This window comes from Pithys albifrons, chromosome 8 (assembly GCF_047495875.1).
Source record: "Pithys albifrons albifrons isolate INPA30051 chromosome 8, PitAlb_v1, whole genome shotgun sequence".
Classification (NCBI taxonomy): Eukaryota; Metazoa; Chordata; class Aves; order Passeriformes; family Thamnophilidae; genus Pithys; species Pithys albifrons.
In genome coordinates this window covers 17,078,857-17,096,812 of record NC_092465.1, presented here as the reverse complement: position 1 = coordinate 17,096,812, position 17,956 = coordinate 17,078,857, and the positions used below count along the sequence as shown (strand labels likewise).

General features: G+C 42.1%; 1 protein-coding gene across 2 annotated transcripts in view; it reads right to left on the bottom strand.

The window, feature by feature from the left end:
- Positions 1-17,956, bottom strand: part of LOC139674889 (unconventional myosin-X-like) — a 98,218-nt gene that overhangs the window by 34,695 nt on the left and 45,567 nt on the right. For both annotated transcript variants that reach the window (XM_071561843.1, XM_071561842.1), the window contains 10 exons: positions 15,380-15,526; positions 14,588-14,688; positions 12,629-12,695; positions 12,095-12,187; positions 8,422-8,490; positions 7,477-7,559; positions 6,588-6,696; positions 5,820-5,900; positions 4,725-4,849; positions 3,806-3,920 (listed from right to left, as the gene is read on the bottom strand). In XM_071561843.1, coding sequence (XP_071417944.1) covers positions 3,806-3,920; positions 4,725-4,849; positions 5,820-5,900; positions 6,588-6,696; positions 7,477-7,559; positions 8,422-8,490; positions 12,095-12,187; positions 12,629-12,695; positions 14,588-14,688; positions 15,380-15,526 — 990 coding nt within the window. The remainder of the gene's footprint in view (positions 1-3,805; positions 3,921-4,724; positions 4,850-5,819; positions 5,901-6,587; positions 6,697-7,476; positions 7,560-8,421; positions 8,491-12,094; positions 12,188-12,628; positions 12,696-14,587; positions 14,689-15,379; positions 15,527-17,956) is intronic.

Genomic DNA, 17,956 nt, shown 5'->3' with positions numbered 1-17,956 from the left:
TGCTTACAGGAATTGTACTGACCTATCTGAGCACTGTTAAATCAACTGGCCTGCATTACACTAGCACAGGGTTCAGCACAAATTCTTGAAATAAATGCATTGTTCTTTGAGATGGACTGCAGCCTGCATGGAGCTCCATGGCACTGTGGGTACACTGCTAGCAGTACCCAGTCTAGAATAAGCTGGCTAAGGTATGTCCATAGAAGCTGCAGTCATAGCAGAGACTACCATATGGCCAAGCTATGTGTGACCCGCTGCCTGGCGTTGGCTAAAACACTTCTAGGACCAGCAGCAGAATAGGCTACACTAGGAGAGTGCTGCCCCACTTGTTAAAGTACTGCCATGTACACAGACTTCTCAATCTGCAGAACCACACTAATCAGTAAAAAACTTGTTATGAATGTATTGGATCCATGTGGTTATGGTGAGAGGCCAGAGATTTGAAGTCATTTAGTCTCAGTGTTCTGCATAAACTCTTCTCCTCCCCACTTACCTCCACTTACGTCTTATGCAGAACAGCAGGTTCAAATGTGCAAATTAATGCCTTCAAATAGCAGAATTACTGTGTTAAACAGTGTAGGAAACTCGTATTGTGGGTGTGGGCAAGTATGGCAGAACTTCCAAGTGCACAGAGGAAAGGGGCATGGAAGATGCTGCTCCATCCCAGCACATCTCCAGTGAAGATGAGGGCACCTTAGCACAAGCTCTTTCATCATCACACTGTTTGTTTGCATCCACACCCTCAATTCTGCCATGCCATCAGATAAAAGCTGCCTTGCATACATTAATACCTCTTATAAACATTAATTTGACAATTGCCAGCACAACAGCTGCTCTATTCTTAATGAAAAACACAAAGATCATCCTGCCCTTCCTCCTCCGTTTCCTTTCCCAAGCTTCACAATCCTCTGCACTAATTCACAGAGTCTTTTCCTTCCTCCTTCAAACAATTGCTAAGGATATAATTATCCTTCCATTCATTTTGCAGGAAGTATTCCCCTTTCTATAAGCCTTGCTCTTTACCCACCCCTTCTACTTCTTCCTAGGTTACATCCCCAGTGGCTTGTCACACCTTTTTCAGTAGCTACTCCTGATTCCATGAGCCAAGGTTAGTTCTGGGAACCACAACCTGAGTACCCGGAGCTGCACCTGTAGCAGCAAAAGTGGCAGTAAGGCCACACAGGGGACTTCCTTTTCAGGACAATGATCTACACTCTGTGCCTCTTAGCTGGTAGCTTTACTTCACCCTTACTTGAAAGCCTCTGGAAAAATTAAGGCTCTTTTCTTCATCAACCCAAGTATTCCAAGCCTGTTACGTAGCCCCAGCTAAAGCATGAATACAGACAAAGCACTCCATAATCCAAAACCAAGATACAACAGCTCGATAGAGGAAGTAGAAAAGGTACTACCAGGAAGCACCACTGCTCTGCACAGCCTCACCTTGGCATCTGCTTTCCCAGGGACAGGCTTTCTGGAGGCACTGTCACAAAGCTGAGTTGCAGAGTGGTCTCCAAGGCAGGAATGAAATGGCTTTGCATAGGAAAGAATGCCAAGCAACATATCTGAAAAACGAAATGGCAGGGCAATGCACCTTGGGATGACAACACTCTGGAGTAGCTAGGGGCTGGCCAGCCATTGAGCATGGCAGCAAAGGTGGAACATGCCAGGACAGCCTCGGAGTGATTAATTCTTTAAATAAATAGAACTAGTACCCTCTACCAGGACACACATCTCTAATTCAAACCATGCCCAGTATAAAATAACTGGTACAACCCAACAAGATGGCTCAACTGCTTCCCAACTCCTGTCAATTTTCCTTCTCAGGCATAAACAAAGAAATAGAAAGACTGCCATTCTTAATAATTTCTTTCTTCTCACAATATTCAAACCTACAGCAACCAGTGCCCTAAGCAGAGAGACTGCTGCTTACCAACATGCCACATGCAGTTCTTCAGCCATCTTTTAGTTTACAGGGCACAAAAAATACAATAGAGTACATCCAGGGTTTTGGCAAAATACAAACATATTTTCTTTGCCACAGTTACCACCTACATATTGTTTTTTCAAAATAGTTTGTGCAGGTCAAGAAGTGAATGAAAACAGACAGATAAACTTCATGATGCACAGTGGTGACTGAAAAGAAAAGGGATCCTATTGCTGCCAAGGACTCAAAGCAGCCTGAATTTCCTGCTTGTTGTCACTCTGCTGCAGTCTCTGGACTCCAGCAATATAGTTTATTACCTTTTGTACTCTAAAAGATGAGTTTATGCATGTGAGTTTGGTCCTCACATGCGGTTCTCCTGCTGCCCTTGCTGTAGCCCAGCAATCTTCCATCTTTTGTCAGGCTAGGAAGAAAGTTCAAACTCCATGTTTACCTGCTCTAACCACTGCTTTCTAAAGCTTTCCAGACACAAGCAGCTCTGCAACACACACACTCTCCAACTCTCCACACAGGCTTTAATACTAAAACACTAGGAGACTGGCAGTCACCCAAGCAATGTGGATTATCTAGGGACAGGAATGACCTTGGAGGGACCAATAAGGAGACTTCAGATGCCCAAATGAAAGATGGGGAACACTTTAATTACAGAGCAGAAATACAGCTAAGTTACAAAACCTTCTTTCTTGAATGTCAGTGAGGCATATGGAAAACAAAACAAAAACAAACGAAAAACAAACTTCAGACTAATACATCTCCTTCCCACAACAATTGCCAGTGGTTACCTTGGTTGTCACATGTAGTTCATAGCTCAAACTACAAACTGGGCTACCACTACTCGTGTAGGAAGCGGAGAGAGATATCTTGCTCTCAAAAAAAAACCCACATAGTCTATCCACTCATTTAGAAATGATTGCTCAAAGCACCAAGAATCATTTTCTGATCTCCTGGAGAAATTATATGTGAGTGTTCACTAGAATCACTTCTGGTTTCATTGTGACCTTGGAAATATTCTAAAGTACTTTTTTGAAGGCTTAAGGGCAAAAAAATGCAAGAAGTTGCTTTGATGGACTACCATCTGCTATAGATTTGGACTGCATATCCACTATTGAGAAATGCTGTCTGCACTGGACACCATCCATCTTGGAATATTCTTTGAAGAATTTACTGGTATATGTGGAAATTTGTGATAGAGACAGTTTCACACTCTCAGATTTCTATAGCAATATACCTCACATTGCTCACATCTGTTTCTCTGTGAAAATGCAGACTATTCCAGGCAAGAGAGAAGCATTAAGCCTTCACCAAAACAGAAAAAAATCTGAATTAAGTAAATGGCCAGAAGCATTTGGATACCTTTTCATAGAAAATGTATGCTAGCATCTGGACTCACCGCACAAACCATTATCTAAACTTCCACAACAGAAAGCTGTCACACGTCTGCTGATCTACTATTCACAGTTTAGATATATACCAAGCAGCAGATTACTGCCTCAGGCAAGAATTTGGGTTAGCCAAGCAGAGTGAAATACCTGGCACAAGAGGAAAGAGTTAATGGTATACATTACAGTTACATAAAATGAGACCCATGCTTGTTCTCCTTGAATTCTTAAATTGGATCAGACACAACAAAATCAATCTGGTGTAGTCAATGAGAAGAAATTTAGACAAAATCAAAAAGGCTTCTATATCTCTAGGTATATAATACGGGAAATATTTGAGATAATACAGGTCAATGATATAGGCCAGTGTATTTAAAGGATCATGACTGCTTTGTCTTTTCTACTGCCTTGAATCTCGCCAGATGCAATTGCATCCCCTTGCAGCTGGAACAAAGCCATTCCCTCCCCCACACTGATGTAGTACCTTGGTTTTACCCAATTGCCATTCTTTCTTGCTGCTGTCATAAGTCTGAAGGAAACCTGCACATACAGCTTTGCTGTTTTCTGAAAGATTTGTCCCCTTCACAAGCATCTTGTACCTAAGAATGAAACGGCAACTCATGAGATTACATATTACAGTAACAGCACCCCTCTCTCTCTCTCCCCAGTCTTTTAACTCTAATTATCCTCCTCCCATTAGTCCTTCTTCCTTTGGGACCGCCCTTCTTCGTGTTTGCCTTCCAATTTGGAAATTTCCATCCCCCAATCTTTATCTGTTTCTACCACACTGGCAGTTATTGTTGCCATCTCAGTAAAAAAAAATACAAACTCAATAGAATTTTTCAGTAAAGAACAACTGTCGTTCTGAAACATGCTCTCATCAGACACAAGTTATTTTGTTCAGTATAGAGGTGGCATTTAATGCTCCAAGAGACAAAGGAAGCAATGTTCAGTGTTTCCTTCTAGTCTTAAACTTCAAGAAAACCTTTTCATACAGCTAATTAAAAGAAATAATTACTCTTTCCAATATTAATCATCAATTATACTGTCCATTAAAATTTACTCCAGCCACTTAAAGGTTTTAAGCGTGGTATTTTCTTTTTACGTATTATGACCAGCTGGATTTCACAATCACACTAGCAAATCTGCGGCAAAGCTACGAAGCATAATAATAATAATAAAAAAAAGAAGACCATCTGGCTATCTTTCCATTTTGACTTTTACCCTAAAGGCAAGTCTCCAGAAGAGTTTCCAGATCAGTCTGTGCTTTGGGCAATAAGGCCACGGTTAGAAGAACATCCCACAGATTATCCATACCAGAAGCAGCAGTTAAAAATGGAACAATCATATGGAATTATATACCTTGGGGCTGTTACATCTTATGTTACAATGACAGCAATTACCGTCTGAGAAAGTCCTGGAAAAAGCGCCGTACAGGGAAACCTGCTCTTCGAACTTTCACCGTCTCCAGCATCCCTGAGTACCGGAGCTGATTTAGCACCACATCTGGATTAAAGAGGTTTGGTGCCTACATAATGATACAGAATCAAAAACAAATAAGAGAGACAGAATAAGTATTGATTTTGGTATTAACGTCTTTGGTGACTTGAATAGTCACTGTTTCTCTGAGCACAGTCACAGGTTGTATATCTGTTTCTCTGTAGAAAATCAACCCTGCATATTTGGTCATGCCAGGTGCAAAGGGGGAAGTTTGGGTCAGGGGAAAGCCACCTCAAAACACTGCATGGTGCAGAATAAGGGAAGAAAGGGAGTTGGGCAGGTCCTGGAAAAGAAACAGTTTGGAGACTGCACTCACAGTCAGATCATGGTAAGAAAGCAAAGATGTAATGCATTAACACATACAGACTGCAGAACTCTGACTCAATTCTCTTTGCAGTCTCTCTCCAGTCAAACAGCAGACAAACTACAGAATTCTTCTCTGGCATAAATCCCCTAGGCAGACTGACCTCTGCCATATCATACGTGATTTCAAAACACACAAAGACAAGGATCAGTGCAGAGCTCCCCACCCAATCTAGTTAGCAGCTTATTGTCCTGCCACAGTTCACCATACAAGAAGAGCCAGCCTGTCTCTAAGCACTGTGCCTTGCTCATGAAGCATCCACCTCCTTTGCCTCAGAGCCAGGGATCTGTAGGAGGCACTTCCTACTGCACAAGCCGTGCATTTCAGAACAAATTTCTCTACAGGCACCTCAAACAGGAGTGATTGCTTCTTCTACCACAGCTCTGGGCTCTGCACAAGCCTGGTTTATCTTCCAAGTTTCATAAGCACTGAAAGAGGTGGGAATGGCTATATAATCTCATACTCAGCATGCAGTCTTTCCATTGGGTTAGCAGGATGAGGGTGTGTCTTCTATCAACTACAAACTACCTAGAATGAAAAAGGGAAGGTTGAGGCACCTGTCGGGGATTTGTGCAAGTGAGTGCTCATGAAGGCCTGTGTCTCATGAATACATTTTGCTGGGAGACAGATTTACCTTTTCTGTATTTGGTTTGATGCAGCGGATGAAGAATGGGTTGGAAGTACTAAGTGTGGCCATCAGAGAATGGAGAGAATCCTAAACAGCAACAAGACAAAACCCAAAGGATCAGTGACTACAGAAGAGGTGGGGGGCTACATTTGAAGCAATAGGGTTATCATGCAGTTCTCCCATTCCTAATGTCCTTTGACTCTGCCTATCAAAATTTCAAGAACACAGGAAATTCCTTCCTGTCCAAAACATAACCACACAGTTAGTTTGCTCCTGACACTGTTTACATGGAGCTGTATAGCTCACAAGAGTTACTTTTGCAATTCTCTCAAACTTTAAATACAGGAAAATAAAACAGTGAAATGAAAAGACGGTTTGCAGACAATCTATGCGGGTGAGAGTCATACCTGCAAGGTCCTCCTAATAAGGTTTTATTGGCATTATCACAATACCTGTAAAATATGCGGCCTAAAAAGACACATACACTTAGTTGAAACACCAAAGCAATACGAAAGATCAAAGAATCTCAGGAACTTCATTTACTTATCAAAGTACTCTTTTCCTTTGCCACCCTGCTCAGTTTTAGCATTTCACATTTTATACCAACAGAAATCCTTGGGGCAGTGGCACTGTCTTTTTTTAGCACTGCAACATTCCTGCACATTTTCAGAGCTGGACATAAAACAAGGATGAATGACTCCTCTTGGCTGCAGGCCTTGCTTTAGCCATCTGCTCCTTCCCAGAAGCCTGCTGCTCTCTTGGAAAACATCATACCCTGAACTGTGAACTGACAGTCGGTCTGCGCCTCTGGGTGCCCATCTTCAGTGTCTCTTCACTGCAACGACTGCAGACTCTTTCAAAAAGGTCATAGATGAAGTCCAGCCTAAGGGAAAAGAATTAAAGACAATGTAGGACCTGTGAGAAGATGGCTCTCATTCTCAGCTACTGCCCAGTCCCAGTGTGGAACACCTCATTTTTTATTCCTGCTGTGCCAGAGTGGCTGCAGGAGGCAGTTCAGCTGGGCACTTCAGTGAGGAAATTAGTAGTTTCCATGTGGCTGCCCAGGCACCATGGTCTGCTCTCTATGCTACACTCAGCTGCAAAGCCAGAACCCTCACCTCACGCCCTCAAGGAGGGTATTACACAAAGGAAAATCTCCATTCTACACTGGCTAGGACACCTCCCTTGAGCTATATGCCCCTAGGCAAAACTACCTTGAAGGTATGCCAGCTAGACTGGTGCTGTCATACCCTCCAGAACTAGCTCTGATGACTAGCACCCATGACATGCTCAGGAAATTGGAACCACAGCTCTTCTGTAGACAGAGTTCTAGAGCTACCCTAAGTGTAAGTCAGTTTTGGGGATGGGACAGGGGAAAAAGTAAGGGGAAAGGGGAAAAGGAAGGACCAGCATTTCCTGGAAGGATTTCTGTCATGTTATTATAACTCCTTTTAAAACTGGGACAACACGAGTCCTGATTAAATCTGTGCCTCATCTGATTTCTCCAGCTCTCCTTTCTTTTGTCAGGACACTTCAGCACAAGGCGAAGAATGATCAATAGTGATGCCTGATGCTCTGGCAAAAGCAACTGCTTTCCTTGGTCTGGTTATTACATGATCGTGTCTTAGCCAGCCCAACAGCTGTTGCCTCTGCACAAGCATACCTGCTGTCTTTCAGCATGTTTAAAATGTCATCACGAAAGGTGTCTCTGTTCTTCTCCAGAAAGCCTCTCACATCATATAGCACCTGCAACACAGACAGAGCCACTAGAACGGTGCTGTACAAATCATTAAGCACTTCTGCATTTACATGCCAATGTACAAGACCTCCAGCAGTGCTACACAGTAACACTGCAGGCATATGCCAAGATCTGAATTGTTGGGGTCAAAGAACTTGAGAGTTCTGCAGTTACCATCAAGAATGTGGCTTTTAGCCATCAATTAAAAAAAACCCAAAAACATAAAAAACTCTCAAAAACAAGAGCCAGGTGAAACAGCTGCAGAGATTTGCCTGGCAGGGGAAGGTGTGTGGGGAAATCCTCTGCAAATCGTGAGGTACTCTATTCACTTGAGGAGAGTAAGGTGAATAGAGAAAGTCATCCAGTGCCCAGCTCAGCAGATACTACTCTAGGAGGAGGCCAGCCTTCTTTAATGTGCAGGTGTCCTCCCTTGACACACTTCCATCTGCTTCATATCTCTCCACAACACAGAGCATCATTTAACCTTAAAGCCTTGGGAACCTTTTCCTGTTTTTCAATAGGTATTCAGCCTTTTCTCCTCCCCAAAAGTCAAATCTTCCTTGTGACTTTTACTTTGGGTTTTGTTTGTTTGTGAATGTCCAAAAAAGACAACATGAATAACAGAAGTAAGGAGGAGTTTATCCCCCAAACCAGAAGTTACTTGAGAAACTCAGACATCCAAGCTGGAGAATATAGTACTGCAGAATAACATGCTATTTCAAGTCCATCACACTCCTTGTGCTCTAGTATGGGGCACTAACTGTGTGGAAACACATAGGTAGGAGATATTACTGCTTTTTGGAATCTAGACTCAAGGATCTTAAGTTCAAGATATACCAAGCATCTCATAAACAAATCATGAACACCTACCTCCCCTGCATAATGTCTTATGCCAAACTGATGGTCTGTTACCCGAGGCTTCACATAGTAGGGGTTGCTCTGAAATGAAAGAAAAAGAAGTCGTCTCCTAATGCTGGTGTAAGAATAAACAGGTTCAGCCAGGAACTCTGCCATGACTATGACAAGGCTGGATGGGCAAGAACCTTAGCTCTTGCAGAGCCCGACCACATCTGCTGCAGCTCTATGCAGCTGCATTACAAATATATTACTTAAATAAGGTGGAAAAATTCAGCTCTTCAAGGCATTCCTCATGTGAGCAAGGGCTTGCAGAATCAAGGTTGGGCAGGCATGCCATGGATGAAATGTTAATTCTTGCATTTCTGACACCTGAGGAGACTGGGCTCCACACAAACTATGTGGTGCAGGACACAGGATAAGGATGCAAGGAAGATGGCAGCTTTGCAGAAAATCTACACACCTTTTCTTCATCAAAGGAAATAACATACCAATCTCCTGTCTTCCTCTAGATTTTATCTTTCTTTGCACCTCTCTTCCCAATAATCATTTTTCCTTTCTCTTACTAGCTGCTCCACTCTCTCATTTCCCCCCTCCTTTCTTTGTTCTATGAAAACTGTTTTAACTATGTAAGAACAGCCATAATGCTCAAGACCAATAGTCTATCTAGCTGAGTAATCTGCATCTAGCAGTGGCTATACAGAGTAAGAACAAAGCAAGTAAATCATACTTTCATCCTCATATTCCCTCAAACTCCAATTATTTCTAGAAGGCCTGCCTACCCCAAGTGAGGATTTTTCTTGCTTGCTCATTCCACACCTGAACCCACACAGACTTCTTGCATCCAAGTGTCCCTTCACAGGAGCTCTCAAGCAACCTCATGGAGAACTACAGCTGGTAGGATTTAAGCCTGTCTTTGATTAGCACCATTAGTCTTCTACAGGCCATGAGTGACTTTTAAACCTAGCACACACACACCCAAGTCATCTTCTCTCCACACTGCGGGGTCCCTTCAACATAGTTTTCCATAACACTGAAGCTGTCCCAGACCAGTTGTTTACCAGTTCCAATATAACCCCTTCTTGAGTGGAGGGGCTTAGTGGTGTACACGGTTCAAAGTGCAGGTGATCTATGGGTTACACAATGCCATAACAATGTTTTCTCCCTTTATTCTTTTTGTTTCCCGGGAGCTTCTACTATTTCATCTGGGGTTTTTTATTACTACTGAGAACTGTGCTGATATTTCCATGGATCTATCTATCACAGCCTCTGTCTGGGTCTTGCTCCTGAAGAGCACCAGTCAGTACAGGGCCACAGGTGAAATTGGGACTGTTTTCCTTCAGGCACACCATTTTACATTTATCTACACTGCTTTCCATTTTTATTTTACAACCCAATCAGTCTCATGAGGCCCCTCTCAGTCCAGTCTTGCCCCATGAACAGCAAAAAACTGCCACCTCAATACTCATACGAGACAGTGTCTTACATGCCTCCCTTCATTAAGGTAACTGACATTTACATTCCGTGAATTTACCCAGTAGTGAAATAAGAACTATAGCCTTATAATTTCCTACAATACTTTCTGAAAATTAAAGTAATTCTCCACCTTCTCAGACAAAACTAGTAAGAAAATTTTAAGTAACATGTTGCACAATGCTGTTCATAATTGAGATCTTTCATCTTCAAGTTCTTTTAGCAGCATTGCGTGGACGGCTTCTGACACTTACAATTTGTTAGTGCTACTGAAAATTTTTTCACTGTTTTTTTTTCCTTTTCATATTGACCTCATTTCACTGCTCTTCCTTTTCCTCCAATCAGTCATCTTTTTCCAACCATAAACTTCCCTATCTTCTATTCCAAACGTGACTGTACCTGGCTATCTTTACCAAGCCCTTTTATTTCATCCATGCATACAACACTTCTGGTTCCTTGTCCTATCTTCCCTATTACTACTCTCTCCAGTTGTATCAGAAGTCGTATTCTCTGAAATCTCAGCTTTATGCTTTTCCTCCTTAAGACTACAGCAATCCACATAAAATACAGAGAAGGGGGCTTGTTCTTTTCAGGCTTCCCATCAATGCTGGCCAGATGCATTCCAGTACTCTTCCAGCCAGCACTAGAGACTTAACTGGTACACAAAAACACTTTCACACCTTCAACAAATGCAAATGCTAGACCACTACCTAGTTCATTGTTCCTCCCTGCACTTAAACTCCTCAGCCTCTTCCATCTCTTGTAAGCTCCCTAGGGTTTCATATTAACTGCTATCCCCTCAAAGCAGACAGAGGTGACACTATGAACAGCTTAATGAAAAGGCTACTCAATGCACAGAAGTTACCAAAAATAGCAACTGAAATGTTGTGGGGCATAAAGGAATGCAAAATAATACTGGCAGTCTCATGCTGCTGTACAATAAACCACAGGTACCTTCTTACCAAGGGAACTGCACTCTGGTCTCATTATTTATCTCAGAAAAGAATAGAGAAAAAAATATGTAGACAAGTTCAGAGACAAACAGCAGAAAGAAAGAGGAGCTTTGAAATGTCTCCATTTGGAGACAAACTGAAGAGGCTGGGACACTTCAGAAAGAAAATTCAAAACAAGTGATGCATTAAAAATATTCATTAGTTTTATATTAAAGTTAACAAATACCAACAACAATTAAAAAACCAGAAAAGGTAAAGCAGGTATTCTCACATTCCTTGACCTCTAATATAAGGCAAAGCCACAGCAGGCTAAACTGAAGGCCTTGATTTAAGCCTGAAGAAAGAAAATATTTCCACCAAGTTCTGTGTAAGTAGCCAACCAAAAGTCATTGCTATCATTTCCAATTTGTAGTCATGAGTATTGCTAGCAGAGTTAGAATGCAAAGATGAAAAATGAGAAGATCTGTATCTGCACCAATTAAAAAAAATCAGATAAAGGACATAAATTTGTATGTTTTCAGGCTTGGATTAAGTCTGAATTAGAAGACTAGGAAACATATTTGCTGACAATGTTCTTATTAAAATATTAAGTTATTCCATAAGTCCATGCTACAGGGTAAAATTTGTTCTGTTTTCAGTCTATTTACTATTTAGAACAAAGTGTTGACTGTACCAAGGGATTGCTACAGTGATCTCACTGTGTCCCCAGGAAAACTTTATGACCTGCATGAAAAAGCTGTTCCACTCTTGTGTCCAGAACACAAGAAAGAGGATGAAAGAATTTAATTAATTAGGAACAATAAGAGAGCTTTCATTAAAAGTCATGAGGCAAAAGCCGTCCCGAGCCCCAGGAGATGGATTTGACACGCTCTGGAGCAGACTGCTGTGAGTCAGCTGGCAGGAGAAACCTACATACACTGTGCAGCCACATCCTGTGCCTGGGGTGCTGCCTCATGTCTTGTCACAGACCAGCAGAACCTGACCTCCATCCCAACTTACAAAGTCAAACCTCTCCTACCCATAGCCTGTGGAATGCACACTCCCTCTTCTCTATGTGCACAAGAAACCAGTCTCAGGTTGTCTCACATATTACTTTTGTTCAGTGCAGCCTTATTAAACACTCACAGGTTCAGGCCTAATACATTTTGAATTTCCTGCACAAAGCACATATTTTATATCAACAAAACCTTCACTTTAGGTTTTGAAATGCTGATGGGGCTAACATATTGATCATTTGCCTGCCAGGTTATTTTCTTACTTACCATATGCTGGCTGTGAAGTTTTTCCAGAAGGGTGTTGTCTGTGCCTTTGGGGAATCGACTCTCTTCATTCACCAAAGCCAGTAGACCTAGTTTCTATAGCCAAACAAGAGACAGGCTTTTACAGTCAGCAAAAGCTCTAACTACACAGCACAAAGCCAAGAACTGGAGATCTGAACAGACCATTGAGCAATAACCCCTGAATTATACCCACCAAAGCTCAAGTTGGAAGCAGAATTCTGGCCAGTCAATGCATTCAGCAAGCAGAACATAAGTGGAGATTATTTATAAAAAAATCACATTAACATTTTACTTAAACCATTGACACCCCTCCAAAACTTACTGTCAACAATAAGCAGAGATCTGCTTTCTTGAGCCAGGACTACGGCTAGACGAGCCCCTATCTTTTCCAGGTCACTATTGGATGAAGATCTAAGCAACCACCTGTTTTTAAAACCAGGAAGCCCCAGGGAAGGTCTCAAGACAATCAGCAGTTCTCATGGTGATCAATGGAAACTGTCACAGCCAACTGCTTACCTTCTCAATGAGGTCCAGGCACTCTGCATTATCCATCCAGTCAATGGCTTCCCAGTTTATCCCTTCCCTAACAGTCAAGAACAAACAGAACAAAGATGTGAAACGGAAGGTTCAGTGCTCTGGGGTGTAGAAGAGCAGAAGTAGCTGAGCATGGCAGCTGTGCCAGGACTCAAGATGATTTGTGGGAATTTTGCTTTGCCATGGCTGAGGAAAAAGAATAGGGGACACAATGCATTGCTAACACAAGAAGATGGAAATAGGAGACAGCCTTTCTTATCCATACCAGGAATTTAAACTGATGCTTATCTTGTAGTCACTTAGCAAATTTCACACAAATTTTAAAACTGTAGTTGCTCTTTCAGGTCTGATGACCATCAGCCCAAGCAGCAGCGATGATGGACAGTTTGCTGCACAGCTTCAAGAGTCAGCTGCTGACCCACCAATTGGGAAAGCCTGAAGCACATCTGCCAGAAGACTGAACCATAATTCACAGGTCCACCAGGAGAAGAGACAGGAGAGAGTTTTCAGGGAGAGTTTTGATGAGGATGATACAGATAAACTTTGGCTGACATGCAGGGAGCCTACAGGGTGGCCCTGCATTTTTCAGAATACGTGCTGATGTAGCTAGAGTAGTACAGTAAGTGTGCTTTGAAAATCACCCATGAAATTCTGTAAATCTGCTGAAGGTGTTTTTCCTCTCTTATCACCTTTTTACACTCCCATAATAAAGGATGTTTCTGTTTTCAGAATTCAGAAAAGCCTGGGAATAGCTCTTACTCAGGAATCCAAGGAAGACTACAAGCTATGTGTGAAGCTACTTACTGCTTACTGACATTCTGATACAGGCACCTTTCAGGTGGAGGCTAACATTTTGAAGGCAGTGAAGTAGTTGCCTACAAACCCTTCAGTCTAGGGTTCCTACTTTCAAGTTCAAAGCACTAAGATGAGATACACGGAGATACTTACTAAACCTGAAGAAGCAGAGCTTATACAGTGAAAAATGAGCTTTAAGCACATCATCCTAGAATATTTGATGTGCAGTCAAGAATAAAATCCTCTCATTCTTTCCAAAGTTCAGCCACGGAACTTAAATTTCTATGCAATCATCAGGAAAAAATCATTTGTCATGATGATACCATTCTTAACACAAGCTTCCTGCAATGGTGGAACTGGCCTGAGAAGTGAGTGCATAAATAGCCTTGCAGTTTTGTAATCTTTAGAATTTAATGAATTGCCTATTCAACTGCCTCCCTTTACAATGCTGCTCTCATTTGCCCTCACTGACCCTATTCAATTGCTTCATTCACAAACATAAAAGCTTCTGTTTCAGAGCAACAACTGAAGTATTTGTCTAGCAGCCTTCTCTAGAAGCAGAAATACTCTAGAACATCCCAGGTACTCCACCAAATACAATTCAATATGAAGCCCACAGAAGATGAGCAGCTCTGCAGAAGGCCCCAGGCTCAGGAAACAGTCTGATTTAAATCTCCTTGCTAAGGAGAAGAGCCCTTTTCACAGTATAGGAATCTGTAGGACAGAAAGAGCTGTCAGATATCTAACCATCTGTCTTCAGAGACTTTACTTTTTGCACACCAGGATTCTGCCTGCAGAAGACTACCACTACCCTAGGTAAATCATTACCCAAATCAGTGATAAGCCCAGTGACCATGTACTGTAATGACTTAAAGCCCAAGAACTTTCCATTCAGCTGAGAGACAAAAGGAAATCTGGACTTCCTGAATACTACAAGGGAGATTGCTTTTGCCTGAAGAAAAGTGACTTGTGCTGGCAAAGCATATGGACAGTGCTTCTCAAGACACGTCCACAGTCAGGGTTGCACTAAGCCCTAGCTGAGTCTCCTGCTTCAGCAGTAGGGACTGAACAGCACAGAGGAGGAATGATGTCCTTCCTTCTACTATCCATGAAAGCAATAGGGGTCCCCCTCCCTCTGTTTGTCACCTGTTGTACTCCAGCTGCTCCAAGGAGAAGATGTGCTTGTTGAAATATTCCTGGAGTTTCTCATTTGCATAGTTAATGTTAAACTGCTCAAAACGATTCACCTGCAAGAAGAAACAATGATTATAAAACTTAACATTCTTGTCTTTGAGCACTAAAAAATGTATAGCAGCTAGGGGGAAGGTGCCAGACCTAGAGTAAAGCCAGAGAACACAGTGGTACAAATGAACACAAGGAGGGATATGGGGAGGTCCATGAGAAGAACAGCTTTTGTAGCCCATGCAAGGTTAATTCAGTAAACCTACATCACAATAAAGCATGCTAAAGACAATCATGTTTCTCTTCTTGAAAGAAAGAAATATAATTCCATAAGTATTAGGTGACTGAACTTTCTCTTCTGTGAAATATCTGAGCAGTCACTATATGGCTGTTCAACATACAACTCTAATAAGTTGCAGTCAGAAGCATTTACACACAGCACTCTCCACACAATGCAAAACAGATGTAAACAAACAATATACATGTAGGTTTTGGATATTTAATTTACATACAAATAAAAAATTCAATATTGTCTATCGCCCCACATCTGCTTAGGGTCTGTGTCACAAACCAGCCTGTGTGAATACAGGTGGCAGAAATAGGCAACTAAATATATCTTGCTGCTTCCAGGAAAATGACAGTGGAGAGGTCCGAGACTGCCCAATGCTATCCTTAATAGGATACAAACCCACCAAAATTTCTTTCTATATGCACTGGCACCTTTAAAACCAACCCCACAAAAGACAAAATCCTGACCTGAAAGTTCTCGAAGCCAAAGATATCCAGGATGCCCACAGACTTGAAGTTTTCCTTGCCTTTGATCTTTGTATTAATCTTGCTAATGAGCCATGAAAAACACTGGGAATAGAGCGCCATAGAGAGGGAGTCTCTGGAGTCAGCTGCCTGTAAATATATAGAGAAAAAATGAGTCCCAAGGAGAACAGAAGGTGTAAGAGGAATTATGAATTTCTATGGGACTTCAGGTTCCTCCGCTTCTCTTCAGGTGTCTCAGCCTCTGTACTGGCTGCATATGGTGCAGTATTTATATGTATCAAGTTTTCAAATAGCCAGGACACATAGAGATAAGCCATGGTAACCTTTGGTAACTGAACTTGAGAGGCTGAAAAAAGTAGCGAAATCAGTGACATCTTTTGGAACAAGTTCTGGGGGACAGGAAAGGTGGCAAAATACCTCACAACTAAGCCCACAGCAGTCATTTGCATTACCTGAGCCAACATTTGCAGGTGACAGGCAAGGTATCTCGGCTCAGTACTCATAGCAGAATTGTCAAATGGGTGTCTGCTCAGTTTTCAAAAAACTGGGAGGGCAGGATTTAATAAAGTATTCTGTCACCAAGTTACTCTCAAAAATCCCATTTCCAAAACTTTCCTGCAAACAGCATTATCCTACTGAAATCCAGTTAGGCTAGCCAACATCCAGGACACATGCCCCAGAAAAACATGGGTTGAAAGACTTTTCTAGAGTTGACCCAACATCCCATACAGTGATCATAACCAAGTGTCATAGGTGGAAAAAATTACTCAAAATTGTGATCACTAACAAATAATTGGGTGTATATAAATGTGTGGATGAACATCCAAAATCAAACTTTCAGTATCTCAAACAAAGGCCTGCTACCTGATAGCTGTAAAAGGAATGGGCTGGTTGTAAATTTTGATAACACTTGGACCAACAGAAGTGGCACACCTCAATTCCTCCTTAATAAAGAGACACGAGACAGAACAAATTAAGAGGCTGATCATGTGCTGTCCTTCTGCACATACACTATTTAGAACAGGAAACCAGAGTTTAGGGTACTGGAAAGAAGAAGAGGCCAAAAACAAGGGTTCACAGAAAGAAGACATGATCTCAGAGAGTAGAAAAAGGGGCCAGGAGAGAAGATGACAAAGATTGTGACTGGAAGAAAGATGCTGGAAGTGGGGAAAGATCCTGAGGATTGGAGACATGGAGATAAATGTCAGGGCATGCCCAAAGACATTGGCTGGCACTTCCTGAGACTGGTAACTACAGCTACACAATATGAACTCACACAAGTTTCTGCCCGACCCTCCTGGACAAGCAGCAAACTCCCAGCCATGAAAGGAAGTTGGCATCTAGAGAACATAATGCTGCAGGGTGAATGAGCAAGTACATGAAATAATCAAGCAGGGTAAAAGCTGTGATCTTGTAATTTCATAAATAAACCACAATAACGAGATTACAGGTGCTGTTTCCTCTGTCTTGCCTGAGACACCAGGGCAATTCCTTCAATAGGCTGGACCAGCAATGACTGATCTTCTAAATGCACCCTCATTCCCTTCAGTTTTGCAACCCTAAACAACATGATCTCTTGTGTTCTGCTTTGCTAATGGCACAGGCCAACTACTTCTGAACCCTTCCAGCAAGCTCCTGAGGCCCAGCCTGCCAGATCCTCCTTTTCACCCCATCTCACTGTTTTTCTCCTCCTTTCTCTTCCTGGGTACTATCTCCTCTTCAGCAGCACAAGGTTATCACGAACCAATCTCCCCTCTCCACAATGGAGAATATTTCAAAGCATGAGCATACACACCTTTTCTGGGTATTTCTTCTCTCCATCAGATGATCTGTCTTATTAGTTGGGACTGAGAATGCCCTTAAAGCCATGCTTTTGTAGTCTCTGGCTACACAGTAAGTTAGACTCATTTTCCAGGAATAGGACCTCCCCATTCAGCTGTAAGGAAAGTCATTTTCCCTGCAATATGGCTCAAATGAGATTCTCAATGGCTCCTTTCATCCTCCCAGCTTTGCCTGCCTTTAGGGCAGTTCATCCATCCAGCCCACTGAAATGTCAAAGCTGATGGGTAGTGAGCCTGTTACATAAGAAATCCCTGGCAACTCTATTGATGCATTCCCACAATAAGTGGGAATAGGTGGGTGCAGCACATGAGGCCTTAAGCAGCAACAGGCCCAGTGTTCAGTGCAACAGGCTCACCTCATGAAGATGGCTAAATGGTAACATCCACTTGCTATCACAATTTTCTGGTGGTCTTACTACTCCACTGGGCTGCAAGCAGTAAGTGTGGAATCCAACACACACAAATGTCAACAATAGCTATATCATCAAAGACAGCTCTGTTCAGGGAGACTCTTGTAAATCCTACAACTGCATACTGTTGTTCTGGATGCCTGAATTGTCTCTGGTATTATTTTTACCCAAACTTATGCTCTGCTAGACAGATGTGGCTTATTTAGGACAGACAGCTGAGAAGAGAAGCTGTGATAATGGATACTGAGGATATCTAGCAAAGACTACAGGCTGAAAAATAATTTTCACACAATTTCACCGCAAAGAAA